Source organism: Notolepis coatsorum (genome assembly GCF_963971535.1).
Source record: "Notolepis coatsorum genome assembly, chromosome: 2".
In the NCBI taxonomy this organism is placed as follows: Eukaryota; Metazoa; Chordata; class Actinopteri; order Aulopiformes; family Paralepididae; genus Notolepis; species Notolepis coatsorum.
This window is the reverse complement of record NC_140166.1, coordinates 181,460,549-181,474,116: the sequence shown is the minus strand read 5'-3', so window position 1 is coordinate 181,474,116 and position 13,568 is coordinate 181,460,549. Positions and strand designations below refer to the sequence as shown.

Here is a 13,568-nt window from a genome sequence, read left to right as displayed (position 1 = left end):
CAGGTGACATCACAGATTGGAGATTTGTCTCTGAGTTATAGCTTTAGGAGAGAGAGGTGCATGTTCACAAATACTGATTGTCCCGGGGCACAGGCATAACTTATGTGAATTCAAAAAATGGGTGGCATTCCCCTTTACAAGTCTTTGTATTTATGGCAAGCATATCTGGTGCTGTAATTCATGTGTTTGGAGAGGGCAACCCGATAACCTGTCAACCCCACTAAATCATGACTATGAAATAGCATATGTGTAGAGAAAATCCTCAGGATTTATTGATGTTATAATAATCAATGTCCTTCCCTTCAACTCTCCCTTCCCCCTTCCTCAATCTCGCCATCAGGATAGGGGAGAGAGCAACAAGGGCTCTGGGACACACCATTTTTTACAGGGGAATCTCACAAATCAGTCCATACCTGGACACCTGGACCAATTTTGGAAGACGTCAGTCTAGCTGTTGTGTATGGACTGCACTAGAAAAAAGAAGAGAGAGGAGGGGATTTGTACACAACCCTGACACAAGGAAAACCCTGCTTCAACTCAGTCTGTCCCGACAGCAGGAGCCATGTCATCCCCCTCTCTCCCTATTTCCTCCCTCCCTCCTAGCCCCTTGGCCATGGAGTACCTAAATGACTTTGACCTCCTCAAGTTTGAGGTGAAACCTGACACTCCTCCCCTCCCTCCTCCGTGTACGTACCCCAAGTCTGGCCTCCCCCATGACCCCTCCAGCTCCCCGTACACCAGCCACCCTCCCCAGGACTCCAGCCTGAGCTCCAGCCCTTACAACTCCCTGCCACCCTCGCCAACGCTCAGCGACGGCCACCCGCCACCTTCGGCCTCTTCCTCCCTATCTTCGTCATCGTCCTCCATCTCGTTCCCCCTCTCCATCTCCAACAGCTTCACCTCCGGCATCAGCTCTGGCTCTCAGGGGAACGTCGAGGGCAGCCCTGCCCACGGCGGGGCCCAGGGGCCCAACCCGGCCTCCCTGGAGGACCTGATCTGGCTGGCGGCGCTGCAGCAGCAGTTCGGGGGCGAGGCGGCGGGACCTGCGTCCTTGCTGGGGGCCTTGGGCGGAGGGCCAGAGCGAGGAGACAGAGAGAGGGGCCCAGTCGGCAGCTTTCTGGGCTGCGAGGATGCCGTAGAAGCTCTGTTAAACTCAGCCGCCGCAGCCGTCAGCTCACAGGTAAGCAGTCTGCCGTACCATTTCAATATTAAGATTACTGTGTATTTTATATCACTTTTCCTAAGAGTCTTGTCATAATGAGTCTCCTCCTCTCCCTCCCTCTGTATCTCAAACTCTGCACTCTCTCTCTCTCAGTTTCCGGTTCTATCTCAAAACTCAAACAGTAACATGGGAGACGACAGCGACAGTGGAGGCGACATCTCCTGCAGCAAGGGTACAGACATGTGCCATCGTCCACTCCTCTTCCTCTCATCTGCGCCTCCCTCGCTCCCCAACGCCGCCCCCACCTCAGCCCCCTACCCGCAGCCCCCCAGCCCCCAGGGCCGGCTTCATCACCATCAGCATCACCATCACCATCACCACCCACATCACCCCATGCATGGCCACCATCACCATCATCATCACCTCCAGGTTAATCAGGTACACACAGGGGAGGGAAAGACCTAGATGCAACACGTAAATGGTAAATGGTCTGCATTTATATAACGCTTTTATCCAAAGCGCTTTACAATTTATGCCTCACATTCACCCATTCACTCACACGTTCACACACCGACAGCGGAGGCAGCCGTGCAAGGTGTGAACCTGCTCATCAGGAGCAGTTAGGGCTCACGGGTCTTGCTCAAGGACACAGGCTGCTGGGAGGAGCGGGAATCGAACCGGGAACCTTCCGATTACCAGACGATGGCTCTACCTACTGAGCCACTGTCGGCCCCAACACGTCCATCTAACTGAATCCCGACAAAGTGGGAGTCGACAAGATGCATGTCCAAAATGGAAATAGTTTAGATGTTAAATAGTAAATGTAAATAATAGAAGAAAAGTATAAAAGTAAAAGCAAAGATATGGAAGCAGGTATGGTGCTTGTAACATGACATGGCTGAGAGGGAGAGGAGAGAGGGGAGAGGGAGGAGAGAGAGAGAGGGATCACATAGGATTAGGACATGAGGACATGATTATGAATGTCTGTTGACCCTAGTAGGTATCTAGAGCAGGGGTTCCCAAACTTTTCAGGCCAGGGCCCAGAAAATAAGGCGTCAGAGAGCCGCGGCCCAATGCACATCGTCAGGTTTTTTTTTTTTTTTTTTTGCCAGGCGACCGATTTTTTAAGCCAAATATCACTTCAATCCTATTAAGTTAGTTCAAGTTAGTTATTCATTTATATGTGCTATTTATGAGAGGGCTAACTTGTTGCAAAATAATAATGATAATAATCATAGCCTCATTAAAATACTATTGTTGCTTCGGTTGTTTTCAGCGTTTTATGTGCATAATCTGTTATTTAGTTTGAAATGTTCGTTGAAATAAGTAGATTTTTAGTTTTTGTTTATTTATTAAGTTCATATAAAACCATATAGTCACATTTTAGAATACAATAGAATAGAATTTTAGAATACAACTAGAAACACTGTCCTGGCCTGCTTCTAAGTTCAGTGGCCTGACAAAAAGAAATAAAAATAAAAAAATAAAAAATAAATAAAATATATTTTTTTATTTTTTTTTATTTTTTTTTTATTTTTTTTAAATCATCTCGCGGCCCACCCGTGGCTGCTCGCGGCCCACCTTTGGGTCGCGACCCCGACTTTGGGAACCACTGATCTAGAGCATAGGTCTCTCAACCAGTAATGCAGAGCCTACCACCACAGAGACCCGGGTGGGGTGGTCGTTGCGATAGCGACTCCTACTGGTCGGTCAGGCCTGTTCAACAGGGAGGGTATCAGAGGGAGATACGCTCACCCAATGAAACTTCTAGCTGGCAGGTGAATAGAAGCGGTTGGCGACTCCACATGTATCGGAGGAGGCAGGTGGTAGTCTACATCCTCACCAGGTCGACAGTAGGGTAGTGCAATGACCAGGAAGGAATTGGCATAACAACAAAGAAAATTGGTGGATTGGAGAAAAAGTTAAAAGGCAAAAAAATTACATTTACATAAGCGAACTGCTTAGGGCCTCCATAGCCAGAGGACCCCCAAGTGCGCTCAAAATGTCCCACAAGAGAGCTCAAAATGCATTTATTTATATTAATTTATTTTCTGATATATTATATTATGTCAATGGTAATCATTAGAGGTGTCACGATTCCGAAAATCGGAAATCGATCAAAATGAGTGTTTGATTTTGAACTTCAAAATCACAAGCAGGTTCGCGATTCTCCCTGTATTTTTTTTTCTAGAAATAGACTTGCCTGCACTATTAGCAAAGACGCTCTATAGGAAGAGAAGCCATCTTGCCACTTTTGTTTATGCCCCGTCCTAACGATTCCAAACATGGTTTATCTCAAAACCCCGCCCCATAGCATGCTGTGATTGGCTGAGACTCTCTCTACGCTGGCTTCCCTCTCTCTACTGTTAGCTAACTGTCTGAAGCGAATGTTATGCTAGCGAGTCTTATTGAGTATGGAAATTGTATACGTTCTTTGTAAAACAGGCACAAATAAGAAAATGATGAATGAAAGTTCCTATTATTAGCCATTAAATATGGGAATATTTGTATATTTTCAATGACTATAGATTTTGTTGTCGTAGGCCCAGAAATATAGCAATAACGTAGCTAACAGGGCAATGCAAACCTTAGCTCCATGGTCAGTCAAGGCTTGAAAAGCATAAAATGAAAGTCCAGATTATTAGGCTCCTCAAATATTGCTGTTCATAAAAAGAACACTTAGGCTATGTATTATTTTACAACTTTGAGTAATAACCAACCCAACAAGGGATGCTGCATAATTATGCTCTGTCATCTTTGAGATGGTGAGATCCGCAGTTGGCGCTGTGAGGCCACAATGAAAACGGTGGGGTGTGGTTTTGAATTTAGCTACGTTGGGAATCGCTAGGATGCATTTGAGCCAAAGAGGTTAGTTGAGTGTGAGTGAACAGTCTTCTTCTCTTGGTTTAATGGCAGACTATACGCTGTCGCTATCGCTGACTCCCACAGTTTGTTTTGGGTATTACAGGATACTCTCCACTCTTTGTTGATTCTAGAATCCAAGCACCTCCTACATATCGGCCAGTTCTGTGGAACCATGAAAGGTCATGAGATTTCCTAAGTTCTACTCAGATCGGTTCACACTTGGTACCATGTAGTCTATCTTATTAAAGAAGAGTAATGTACAGTAAATGACAGTTGTCAGAGCCTAAAACCAGTGCAAATCATTTACAAATCAAGACTTGATAGTCTAACAATGACATATAGCCATCAGTGCGGAATAAAAAAAAAAATATCGGAAATGTTATCAGATCATGACGTTAAAAAACGAAAGTCAAATCGAATCGTAACACCCCTAGTAATCATACAAAAACACAATATTATGTTAACAGTTTCTTAAATTTTTCTATCTGCTAATACTACTTTTTATTAGACAAACATCAATACAATCATGCAACTTTACAAGAACAACAGAATGGGCGGCTGGGTAGCACAGCAGACTAAGCGCCTGCCTACCACCGCAGAGACACTGGTATCGAATCCAGCTGTCAGCGGTGCCTCCGGCTTGGTCGTCGTCCATACTAAATTGGCAGTGTTAGCGGGTGGGAAGCCGGCGGGGTGTGTATCCAGGTCGTTGTAAAACAGCGACTCCTACAGGTCGGTCGGGGTGCCTGCTCAGCGAGGGAGGGAACTGGGGGAAGTAGTGTGAGCCTCCCACACGTTACGCTCCCCCAGTGAGAGTCCTCGCTGTCAGGTGAAAAGAAGCGGGGGAATTGGCTTAACGACAAAAATTGGGATGGGAGAAAAATACAGAAAAAGAGGAGGAGAAAAAGTCGGAAAAAAACAGAAAAAAAATTACAGAATACAAGCAAAACAAGGCACACAGAAAATAAAAAAACATATTAGCTCGCGAGCTATAGGTGTGCGAATGATCAAGCATTGACAATAGTCAATAGTAATGATGGCGGTGAAGTGGTGGGCGGCCCCCAAATCAAATAAGCCTCATAAAGGCTTGGGTCGGGTCTGAGGTCAACATAATAATAGCACGGTCAATACTGCATGGTCAATACTGGGATACCCCCAAAGGCCTGTTTAAACAGTAATGTTTTTAGCTGATTTTTAAAAATGTCAACAGACGCTTCAGCTCGGAACTAGGCAAAATCTGCATATGGCTCGCCGACAACAAACTATCATTACACATGGGCAAAACAGAGTCCATTCTCTTCGGTTCAAATAACAAACTCAGCAAAACAGACGGCTTCTCAGTTACAGTGGGTGACAATATTGTCACAAGGAAAGATGAAATTACCTACCTGGGTTCCATCCTAGAGGCTAATCTTTCCTGTGACAAAATGGCATCCAATGTAATAAAAAAAGTCAATCAACGAACTCGATTCTTGTACCGGATCTCCTCCCTGGTAAACAAGAATACCCTGAAGACTCTGGCAGGAGCACTCATTCAAGGGTACTACGACTATGCTTGCACCTCATGGTACCAAAGCACCTCAAAGGCACTAAAAACCAAATTACAAACATCTCAAAACAAACTAGTCAGACTACTGCTTGACCTGACTCCTAGAACCCACCTCACCCCTGCACACTTTGCCAACCTAGGATGGCTTAGAGTAGACGACAGAGTACAGCAACTTGCAATGGGCCTGGTCTACAAGATACACTACACGACCAAGGTACCCATGTACATGTCAAAATACTTCCCAAAGGTCAGTGAATACCACGATCACAACACCAGAGGGAGCTCCACAAATCATGTAAAACCCAGATTCGGCTCAAACAAGGGACTAAACACGTTTCGCAATTATGCCACAACAATGTGGAACGCCCTACCCAAAGCTGTAAAGGAATGTAAATCACTACCCACCTTCAAAAACACTCTCAAAGAACACCTACGGGAGACTGCAATTCAAAACTGGCCCCTACAAATGTCCTAACCCAGTTGTACAATAAAGACCAAGCATGGCTTTGTCAGTATTCCAATGTACAGCCCCACCCAACCCCACCCCACCTACCCAACCTCCTCCAATGTACAGTTTCCATGTCAAATGTATGTCAGTATTCCAATGTACAGTGTGTGTCCCCCTCTACCCAACCCCCCCCCCCCCCCCCCCCCCACCTCCAATGTACAGCCCCACCCCACCTACCCAACCTCCCCCAATGCACAGTTTCTATGTCAAATGTATATACTCTTCTTCTGGATTTTTTTAGTATCACAAACAGTACTGTATTTGAAAATCTGGTATGTCATAAATGTATAGATGTAGCAGTACTGTCTATCTGTATGTCATGTGTGTCATATGATGAATTGAAAATGGGGGACCCTGATGGAAACAAGACGAAAGTCTTTCTCAGGTCTGCATCCTCTTAACAATTGTATGTATTGAGCTGTACTGTACTGTACCCATTCTGCAATCTGTTAATAAACTTTTCAATCAATCAATCAATCAATCTCTTAGGCCACAAGGAAGGGCATTCCAGAGTCTAAGCGCTACAGATTGAAAGGCTCTGTCACCTTTGGTGATCAACCTGGTGCACGGAATGACCAACAGATCCTGGTCAGCTGTCCTCAGGGTCCTGCTGGGCACATAATGGTTCCAGCAGGTCGGTTAAATATTCTGGTGCCTGGCCATGCAAAGCTCTAAAAGTGAGCACCAGGACCTTGAACTGAATTGTAAGATATAGGAAGCCAGTGCAAGGAGGCTAGAATTGGAGTGATGTGACACCTTCTGCTTGATCTGGTTAGCAGTCTTGCAGCAGTATTTTGGATGAACTGGAGGCGGTCTATGGATGATTTATTGAGGCAGGTGAGAACCGAATTGCAGTAATCTAGACGAGAAGAAACAAAGGCATGGATGATCAACTCTAGGTCAGAATGGGAAACAATCGACCTGAGCTTAGCAATATTCCTGAGATGGAAAAAACAGGTGCGGGTCACCGACTTGATATGAGTGTCGAGGTGCATGGCCTGATCAAAGTTTACCCCAAGGTTCCTGAGGTTGGGGCTCACATTAGTTTCTAGATGCAACGCCATCAGAGGCCACGATGAGCACCTCGGTTTTGGCCTCATTTAGCTGGAGGAAGTTGCTAGCTAACCAGGCCTTAATGGCCGACAGACACTCATTTAAAACAATAGAATTAGAATTAAAATCATCAGGGCAATCAGGGTTAAAAGAGCAATACAGCTGGATATCATCCGCATAAAGGTGGTAGGAGATGCCTTTAAAAGCGTTAATAATGTGTCCTAATGGGAGCAAATACAGTGAAAATAAAATCGGACCAAGTACCGAGTGGGGACCCCACAGGAAAGGGTAACAGACTCAGACACATGGGGGCCTACTCCGACTGAGAAACATCTACCTGAGAGATAGGACTTAAACCACTCATGTGCACTCCCTGTGACACCCACCCAATCTCTGAGCCTATTTAGCAGAATGTTGTGATCCACAGTGTCAAATGCAACACTAAGATCCAGTAGCACTAAAATGGAGCATCTACCAGAGTCGGCGGATATCATTAGATCATTGGATACAGAAGCACTGGGCTATATCATTATTCCATATTTAAAATGTTAAAATGTGTAGGTGAAATGTAATTTGTGAAAAGAAAAATATTATTAACCCTTTCCACCGGTTAACCTCCTGTAGTGTGGTAGTGAAAGGTTAACCTCCTGTAGTGTGGTAGTGAAAGGGTTCATCAAAACTCTATCCCAATCTAGGCTGCTCTCCTTTGCAAATATTCTTGAGTGAAGTAATTAAGCACTCTTCTGTAGTTTGTAGTCCCTTGTGTCTCCTTGTGTGGAGAAGTTTCTCCAGTTCAGTATGTGGAGCACAGCGTGAGCTTATGATAATATCTGCTAAAATTGCCGTGCATAATCCTGATCACTGTCACTCATACTCAATCAGATTACATTACAGATTATGGATGAACATGTGGCACCCATTGTCAACGCGTTTGCACACGGGGAGCACACAATATGAAATATAACATGTACATACGTAGATACACAGACCAACTCTCTCTTATAGACCTCTCATGCGTTCACATCATTATGACATGCGCCAGTGCTTTCCCCGCCTATGGCCAAAATTAGCAGTATTTTCCTTTCCTGTCTATCAATAATTGTATAATTTCTTATTTTTTTTTTATTATCTTTTCCCCCCCCTCCTTTTTCCGATTTTTCTCCCATCCCACTGTTAGTCGTTATGCCAATTCCCAACCCCCTTCCTGGTTGTTGCGCACTCCCCCCTACTGTTGGTCCGGGAGGCCGGAGACTGTCACATGCTTTCCTCCGACGCATGTGCAGCCAGCCGGCAACCAGCCTGGCAGCGCAGATTCTCACCGGGAGAGTGTAACGTGTGGAAGGTCACACTACCTCCCTCCAGATCCTACCCTCGCTGTGCAGGCCCAGGCGCCCCGACCGAACTGTAGGGGTCGCTGTCCACAACGCCCAGGACCCACCCATCAGCTTTCCCACCCCTAACACTGCCAATTGTGTTAGTATGAACAACCAGCCAAGCTGATAGCAACGCCGACAATAATTGTATCCTTGATACTGCATGTGAGGTTAATGGGACAATTGTGTTTCACCAAAGGATTTTATGTTTTTTTAACGTTCCCATTTTTAAAAGCCAAATCGCTAACCCTAAATGACCGGATGTTGCAGAGAATGCACTAATGCTGGTGACGTCGTGTGACATGATCTGCAATGCTAAGCTAGTTTTGGCTAGCGATCTTTTACTTTTTCTAAACTGCCGCTTAAAATTCTAAATCCCCCTGCCTTACCAGAGAGAGAAATGTACTGTATATTAGAAGGCTTTTGTTTACGGGACCACAGCCTGCATGAACCACAGAAGAAGCTAGGAGTGATCCATTAATAGGCCATTACTTTTCCTATAGCTGCAGCAAAGACTGGAGACTCAGGAGAAACCTGAAGATATGTCACCCATGAGAGGTCTATGTGTATCTGAGGACCACCTGGGGGCCCATACACTTTTTCCTCATACACTGATCAATAGAAACGTTTGAATGCAGAACCAAACTTACTATCTTTAGATAATTAGGTTTGAGAATATTGTTCATCTGACAACTTAAAATGGACTTTTATGATTATTCTTCTGCCTCCTCATTTCAAATTAGATGTATTAGTATATTCCCAAAACTGCCTGAATCCCCAGTGACACATTTGAACCTAATCTGGTCTTTAGGGAACTTTTAAAGGTTTAGTGAGAAGCATGTGAACAGCCTAGTTTTTGAGTAATCCAAAAATTTTATCAAATCCAATATGCTGGACATCAGTTCCTATGGCAAATTTGTTCTCCACAATGACCTGCATCTCTGGGTATAATTTCCGTGACTGTATGACTAACACGTTGGGAGATAGGCTACTCTCCTTTGAATATTGAAGGTTTGGCATAATGGTGGCGCTAGAATTTTTTTTGTGGGGACCATAGATATATATAAAGACTAGATGACACCCGCGCTGCTGGCCAACGGAGACCGACGTTGCCACATGGTGGCCATCTTGCTACAGGGTAGCATGCCCACTCATAACATGACTGTCTATAGTGCATGTACTATTGAAATAACCATAGCTTGCTCAATTTTCAACCGTTTGGTTTGTTAAAAACGTCAGAGATGTAGTTATCATACTGCATACTTATAATGAACTTTCATATGAAAATTTTAAAAGTTCAATAAAAATTCTTCCAAGCAAGAATCATAGCCACGTTAATAACATTTGTAATAAACTAAACCGTTTGTAAATCTGTCAAGATTTCAGCGAGTTAAGAGTATTTTTGTTTGTGCAGATCACTCACCTTAAAGTAGTAGTTAACTGTAGCAAGATGGCCGCCAGTGAACTACGTGGGAGACTCCGCCTTGTGCCATCTAGTCTTTATATCTATGGTGGGGACACTCAAATCAATTGAGTTCTTCCTCTAGAGGCTGAATGTAGAGATTTAAATTAAAACAAACGAGTTGTCGCATTCAGTCCCAGGCGACGGTTAAGGGTGTAATTAACATGTTCTAATAACAATCTCTGTCTTTCTCTGCATGTCTGCAGTGTGGGGTGGACGAGCGCTTCTCTGACGAACAACTAGTCAGCCTATCGGTACGAGAGCTGAACAGACATCTGCGCGGCGTCAGCAAGGATGAGGTGGTGCGCCTGAAGCAGAAAAGGCGCACACTAAAGAACCGCGGCTACGCCCAGTCCTGCCGCTACAAGCGCCTACAGCACCGCCACGCGCTGGAGTCTGAGAAACATGTGCTTACGCAACAGGTACACCAGGATTGTGCTCGATACACTTTCCATTCAATCATTTCAGGACATGGGTTTTCTTCAAATGGGTGGGGCTGAGTTAGTGTAGAGGTCTAAGCACTCGTCTATCGCCGTGGAAACACAGAGTTAAAATCCCAGTACCTGCGGCTGGGTGGCGTAGCGGAGATTGCGCTCGTCATCAATGCAAGAGACTCCGGTCTCGAATCCCGGTGTCAGCATTCATTGCCTGCGGCTTGGGCCAGTCGTCATACTATCTCAATTGACAGAGGTAGCGGGTGGAAGTCGATGGGTGGGGATTGGACGTTGTGGCCAGCGACTCCTACAGGTCGGTTGGGTGACGCCTGCACAGCAGAGACAGGAAGTATTGGGGGCAGCGTGAGCCTCCCACGCGTTACTCCTCGCCACTGAGAGTCCGCCCTGTCTGGTGAAAAGATGCGACAGGCTGCCTCCTCGTGTACCGGAGGGGACACGTGATGCAAGGCTTCTATCCTCACTACAGCCGACCAGTGGGAGGCATAGTCTAGCAACGTTCAAGACAGGGGAGGGGAGAATTGGCTATACGAAATTGGGATGGGAGAAAAATAGAAAAATAAGGAGAAAAAGTGGATAAAACAAAAAAAATCCCAGTACCTCCGGCTTGGTCGTTCCTATGAACACATTTGGCGACTAAACGACTAAATTTGGGATATGGGAGCAAAAGTAAGAAAGGCAAAAATAACCTTTAATTAATTTATGAAAATAATAATAATAATTGGCGGCTGAGTGGGGCAGTGGGCAAGGCGCTCGCCACTAACGCAGGAGATGCTGGTATCGAGCCCAGCTCTCGGCGTTGCTACCGGCTTGGCCGGCCGTCATACTAACACAATTGGCAGTGTTAGAGGGTGGGAAAGCCGGTGGGTGGGGATTGGACGTTGTGGACAGCGACTCCTACAGGTCAGTTGGGTGACGCCGGTGCGGCGGAAACAGGAAGTAGCGGGGGCAGCGTGAGCCTCCCACGCGTTACTCCTCGCCACTGAGAGTTCAAGCTGCTGCGGTGAAAAGATGCAACAGGCTGCCTCCTCGTGTACCGGAGGGGACACGTGATGCAAGGCTTCTATCCTCACTACAGCCGACCAGTGGGAGGCATAGTCTAGCAACGTTCAAGACAGGGGAGGGAAGGATTGGAAATACGAAATTGGGATGGGAGAAAAAATTTAAATTAGGAGAAAAAGTGGATAACAAAAAAAATAGAATAGTAATAATAATAACTGAGAATGAATGCTCTACCTTTAGAAAATGTATTGATTGAACTGAAAGTATGCTCCCCTTGTGCATATTATGTTTAACGTTATATGAGAGAGGAAAGAAGGCACCAGTGATGTTGTCAGCAGAGTCCTTTCTCAGCACAATCTCTGCTGTTCTTCATACTGGACATGGACACCCACAGATCAGGCTAGAATCTTTGTGGCTAACTAGCCTGAAGATAATGCAAAGTCAATGGGGTCACACTCCAGTCTGTACAAGCCCTGAAATAAACACTGAAACCTACTCCACAGTGCACCCAAAGTAGGGTTTCCATATAAAGAACAGCATGGATTGTGCTGAGAAAAGCTTTCTTTTGCACATAATCTCAGACACGTCCAAAACCTCTAAATAGTTTTGCATGCATTCATTTAGTTTGACAGTTATTGGAAGTAAATGGGTTTTAATTTGGCCAACAGTGATGTCATCGGGGACATTGAATCCTTGTGTTGTGTTAATTACAGCACCATGAAATTATGTAGATGGTAGCAATACCTTGTATACCTTGTCTTATAGGGACTACTACCTTATAATTGCATTGAGCTGTAATGAACACAACACAAGGATTCAATGTCCCCGATGACATCACTGGTGGCCATATTCAAATGTACTTAATTTACTTTCAATAACTCTCAATGATTTTGTGCAAAACGGTTGGTTTTGACGGTTGGAACGAGTTTTTAAACCCAATAATAATGCAAGCTCGCTCTTTCTCTCCAGTTGGAACAGCTACAGTGTGAGCTCTCTCGGGTGCTGAGGGAGAGAGATGCCTACAAGGCTCGCTATGAAAAGCTCGTCGGAGCAAACCACGGAGCCAATGACGTTCCACCCACCCGCACCAACAACCCACCCTCTCCGCCCCCTGACTACTTTCTCTGAGGGCACCTCAAGGGAAGCACAGGACAAGAGAGAGAGAGAGAGGGGTTTAAGAGGAGGCCAGCCTAAACGGAGCAGTCAATGATGAGTAACAGACTTTGGGAAGACGAGGAGAAGGGTGGATAGTGTGTGTGTGTGTGTGTGCGTGTAAGAGAGACCGAGAGAGTGCGAGAGGAGTGACAGAGGTTGGCAGATATTCCTTGAAGTAAAGACAACTGTGAATCCACCCTGAGCAATCATGTGGAACCTGACTGTTGATTTTTAGGGGTTAGACCTACAGTAGGTCGCTTCATAAACTGGACTCAGTTTCCCCATCACTGTGAAGTCGATAGTAGCACAAAGACTGGATACGACGTCTTTGGGATGTACCTTGCACTGGTGAGATCAGGGCAATTGTGTAGGGGAAGAGAAAACAGCCTGCCTGTATGCGCCCGAGATCAGAGGTTATCCTCGAACCGAATCGTGGGAAATCAAAGGCGGCTTTTGCCTTGATCTGCCACTATCATTCGTCCCTAACAGTGTCGAGCAAATGACCTTTCTATACAATTCGAAGTAGAAAAAGAAAAACATGACCCGATGCTCGGAACTTACTCTCTGGACAACTGGTTGAGTCCAGGCCCTGAAATGTAGTTTTGTTTCTCATATAAGATGCTCCTTCTTAGAAGGCGGCGGTCTGAATAGTGCAGTGGAGCTGGTGGTGTGGTGGTGTAGGGCTTGGGTAAAGTATCCATGGCATGCAGTTGTACTCGCCAGCTAATATTTCACAGTTGCCTATCAAGGTGATTTTGCTCACCAAGGACTTGTTATTCACTATCACATTTTTGTTAAGATGAATAATCATAGATTAAAGAATGTACAAGGATACTTTTTTCCTGAGAGTATCCTGATTGTGCTAAATGAATAACTGATGGTATGCTCTCGTGTTTAGAATAGATGTATTTTTGAAGGAGAAAAAAATGCAGAAGAATATCCATACTCTGCTTGTTGAACGTGGCATTCTTCTTTATGCCATGGACC

The 13,568-nt window shown here is 45.3% G+C and overlaps 1 protein-coding gene across 1 annotated transcript; it reads left to right on the top strand.

Moving 5' to 3' along the window:
- Positions 1 to 562: 562 nt before the first annotated feature.
- Positions 563 to 12,554, top strand: nrl (neural retina leucine zipper; the record flags this gene model as incomplete). Its single annotated transcript, XM_084307298.1, has 4 exons — positions 563 to 1,180; positions 1,316 to 1,591; positions 10,179 to 10,394; positions 12,396 to 12,554. 4 exons carry the CDS (start codon positions 563 to 565, stop codon positions 12,552 to 12,554), a joined length of 1,269 nt encoding a protein of 422 aa, XP_084163424.1.
- Positions 12,555 to 13,568: the final 1,014 nt, after the last annotated feature.